General features: G+C 55.4%; 1 protein-coding gene across 1 annotated transcript; it reads right to left on the reverse strand.

Moving 5' to 3' along the window:
• Positions 1-221: 221 nt before the first annotated feature.
• On the reverse strand, positions 222-3986 carry LOC104622106 (disintegrin and metalloproteinase domain-containing protein 33-like; the record flags this gene model as incomplete). Its single annotated transcript, XM_010288771.1, has 4 exons — positions 3680-3986; positions 3492-3576; positions 2628-2770; positions 222-399 (listed from the first exon to the last, which is right to left on the reverse strand). Coding segments are annotated over exons 1-4 (633 nt in total), but the record flags the coding sequence as incomplete, so codon positions are not given.
• Between the last annotated feature and the right edge of the window lie 288 nt (positions 3987-4274).

Raw genomic sequence — 4274 nt, forward strand, 5'->3', positions numbered from 1 at the left:
GATCATCAATAAAGATATTGAACAAGACCAAGAAGAAAGCCAGGACCAGGTTAAATGGATTTAGGAAGGTGGGACTGGTTGGAGTCCGTGTGGTGACCAGCAAACCCCTTTCCCTTGGAAATAGCCCTCCCCACATGGTCCACATCCTGCTACCCAGCAGCTGAGCTGAGCTGAGCTGCAAAGAGCTCTGCGGGAAAGCGCTGCAGCACCCAGCATCGTACCTCCACCTCCCCGCAGTCACAGTCTTCTCCTTCCTCCAGAAAGCCGTTGCCACATTTCCGTCCCACCACCAGGTCCTTGGTGTCAGGCAGGTTGAAAAGACACATGCCACCTCCCTTCTGGAAGTAGTTCTCCAGCTGCCTCTTGCTGCAGGAGCTGAACACGCGAGGGAAGGGGTGTCTGCGCAGGGAACAGATGGGGAGGGACAGGAACCAGGATATCGGGACCAGGAGAAGGTGGAAAACCACGGTCAGAACTGGGAAACAAGGACACGGGCAAACTGGCACAAACCTTTCCAAGAGTAGAAGCCACCATCAGCCAGATGCATCATGACAGCAAACATCTCCCACCTCAACTCTCACGGCTGAGCATCAGACTAACAACCAGGGAATCTCACACTGAACCCAAATATTGTCCAGAAAGGGATGGGATGGACAAGCAGAGCCCAATCCCAGAACATCAACTCTCCAGCAAGAAACCTCTTGGAGATTGGAGACCCCCATGGTCTGAACCTCAAAGACCAGGGAGCCCCCATGCCTGCAGGCTCTGCCAGCTCGACGCTGGTGTAGGTGTCACCTCTGTGCCTCGGTCCCCCACACCTGGGACACCACAGACCCCCCCAGTCCTAACCGCAAGAGAGGTCTCCACATCTGCAGTGACTATCTGCTCAGGGTGTCTGCTAAACACGTGCCTGTTATCACTGATTCTAAATACCCGTTTGGGGCTATTTAAATACCTCTGAGGCTGAGATGGACAAAAGTAATTTTAAAAGTTCAAGGAATATGAAAAAGAAACACCCAAAAAACCCCTGTATTGAATTGTTCAGAAGGCCCGAACAGCAAAAAAAAAATCAGAGCCTACAACAGGTAAGGTCATTTCTCTAACAGCCCAACTGGCCTTTCCTATAAGGAGCTGGAGAGAAACGGTGATTTTCTAGAGAAGTTCTGAGCATGGTTCTTCCGTAATTTTGCACAAGTTTGTCCTTTCTTTGGTGTGATGTACTAAGAAGGAGGAAGCAGAGAGTAAAAGCTGTGCACCACGCTCTGTTTCAACGTGGGTTTCATTTCCTCCTATCGCTGAAAAAAAAACCTTTATTTCATATTAGGACATCTCATTTCTGAGATGACACAGAGGGCTTTTTCTAAAAGTATTTTTGAATTCTGGGGGAAATCTCTTGAGCTGTAGAAAAGCAAGTCCATGCAAGTTATGGGAGGATGAGCAAGAAAATATACCGAATAAGCCGGTGCATGAACGTGCAAACAGGGACAGGTTGAAGACAGTCAAAAATGTGTTTCCTGCCCATGTGGGGAAAAAAATATTTCATCAAAAATAAGAAGGAAGAAATGTCACGGGGACATGTCAGCTCAGAGAGCTTTGCCTGCAGGGGTGAGCAGGGGCACAGCTGAGCTACAGCATCTGCTCCTGCTTTGCACCAGTGCATCCAGACCCCGAGGGTGGGGGCAGGATAATTAATTAGTAGGATAACTAAACAAACAAGCACACAACTGCCTTGTCCTGGAAAGCCAGTGCTTTTCCTCACCTCATGAGACTAAACCCCGTGGGGTCAGCGCCGCGGTCTGACAGCCCTGAGAGCCAAGGGAAAACAGCCTGGGGACACCCTGGAACCACATAGTGGGTTTTGGCTGTTAGTTATTAATTGGAAGAGTGAGTGGATTCAAATAATGGGGAATAAACAGCTGCTTTTCTGGCAGTGCAGGGAAATCCGGGACGACTGTATTGCTGGGAGCAGGAAAGCCCAACAGGAGAAGGACCTTGGAAGGGAAAGTGGCACCAACCAGCTGAATTTCATACAGCTTTGGGCCAAATTAAAGGGTAAAAGCAAAGAAAAACAAACCCTGGAGGGATGCCAGAAAGCATGAAAGCCAATGCCACTCCAGAGCATCCCGCGTCCAGGTTATGGGGTTGGGGTGAGGGCTGTGAGCTCATCCCATCACAACCCCGCGATGCCGTTGAGTCCCCACCAACAGGACCAGGGACTGGGCACGCCTTGGCCCTCCTTGTCTTACAATAAAGAATAATTCCATTGTGCTGAGGTGTGGGTTAGTACAGGAAAACTCCTTGGATTCCTGTGATGTGTCTACCAAACAATATCCATTTACTTCCGTCCCTAGCTCTTTTGGGATGGGGCTGCTACCCCTCTGCTACCCCTTGGAGACCACCAGCTCTACCTGCTCCTGCGCCCAGGGATATGCTCGCTTCAGGGAATTGGGATGCGCAGAGCAAAGGGGGAGGAGGGCAACCAGCCAGGTCCCCCTTTGCAATGGAGCACTGCACCCACAATGGTGCCTTGCAGGACAGGACCCCCTCCCCAGCCCACCCAGCTGCAAACAGCATCCCCAACCTGCTGAGGGGCTTAGGGCCCCCATCCCGTCCCCACCGCCACTTACCCAGTGGCCGCTGCCATGACACAGCCGCCTTGCTCCGGGGTGGCCTCCACGCAGCAGCCCGTGCTGTCGTGGCTCATGCCAAAATTGTGGCCAATTTCGTGGGCCATAGTGGCGGCTGCTCCGATGGGCTGCTCCGAGTGGTCCTGCATAGGGATGGGGGATGCGTCAGCACAGCAGCCAGGAGGGATGGAGAGGGGTGATCCCACAGCAGGCAGTGGGGTTGGGGTGATGGAGGGACCACAACAGCCCTGGGATTGTAGCTGGATCCCGTGGGAGAGAGAGAGAGGGACAGAGGAGGATTCATGGTAAAAGTGGTGTTTGGTCTCCTAGAAGTCCCACGTGGGACTGCTGGGAGGCTTTTTTGCTGGAGCCAACTGCTGAAAACCTGGGGCCTTGGAAGGCGTATCCCAAAACCCAGAAACCTCAATGCCCCACACCACCACCCTGCCTAGGGACCACAGGCCACCAGGGCCACCATCACCCCATCAGGAGGAGGAGAAGAGTTATCTGGGGTGGAGATGACCCTACAAAACCAGAGAGAGCACAAGCAGGGTACAGGCAGGGACTATGCAATGTGAGGGGCAGAAGTAACACAGGAGATCCTAAGGCTGCTGCTAGCTGCAAGCTGGGGGTGTACATGGGGCGGAAGACCTTTAAACTAGCCCTTTCTCACCACCCTTAGTACTTGGCCAACATCTGAGAGGGGTAAGGGGCTACCAGCATCGCCATTAGCTCTCAGGCTGCACCCCAGGACCAACCCTGGGTGGCTGGTCCTCCAAGCCCATGAAGAACCCCAGCAAGACGGGGTGGCAATGGGGTCCCCCAGCCTGGGAGGAGCAGCAGGGACCCCCGTGTCCCTCTTACCACGCTGACGCCTCCGGAGTTATCCGCGCTGCACATCCCCTCCAGCGGGGCCATGCCGATGGTTGTGCCCCTGAACGTCTTCCCTCTGCCCGGAAAGGGGAATGGAGGGTCAGTTAGGACCCCAGGGGTGGTTTGGAGACCCCGGGAGCCCCCTGCCCCGACACCCCCGGGTCCATAGGGGTGCTCACGTCAGCAGCTGGGCGTTGTCGTGCTTCTTGCGTGACCTCAGAGCCTTCTTCCACTGCAGGAAGGACCAGAGCGTGGCGTTGGCGTCGCTAGTCACGGCACACTGGTCCCGCTCCGTCCACACCTCCAGGCCGATCAGGGCCACCTTGATATTCAGTGACCTATAAAACTGCAGGGAGGGGACAGGGATGGAGGGGACAGGGACCAGCATTCGCTGTACGTCCCCCATCCCTGCCACGGCGTTTCAGCTGGTGGGTCTCCACGCGTTCCCTCCAGCTGGGTGGCTCAGGGGCACCCTTGTCCCAAATCCACCTGCAAGCACCAGCCCTACAGGCACAGGTGCGGGCACAGGTGCCAGTCAGGGTGGCACAAGGCCACCCATCAGCTGACAATGCCTAAACGTGTCCGTCCTTGAGTGAAGGACGCCGGCATTGGCCCCCATCGCCGCAGCAGGGCGGGCGCCAGCATACGCTTCGCTGCCGCAGCTCAGCCCACGGGTAGCGAAGCGCTTTCCACCGCGTGCTCGCATCCGCCGTCTAAACTCCTAGCCCCAGTGACACGGGGACAGTCTCTGAGGGCCACCACCAGGCTGGCCCC

Source organism: Phaethon lepturus, unplaced genomic scaffold (genome assembly GCF_000687285.1).
Source record: "Phaethon lepturus isolate BGI_N335 unplaced genomic scaffold, ASM68728v1 scaffold35976, whole genome shotgun sequence".
Lineage (NCBI taxonomy): Eukaryota > Metazoa > Chordata > Aves > Phaethontiformes > Phaethontidae > Phaethon > Phaethon lepturus.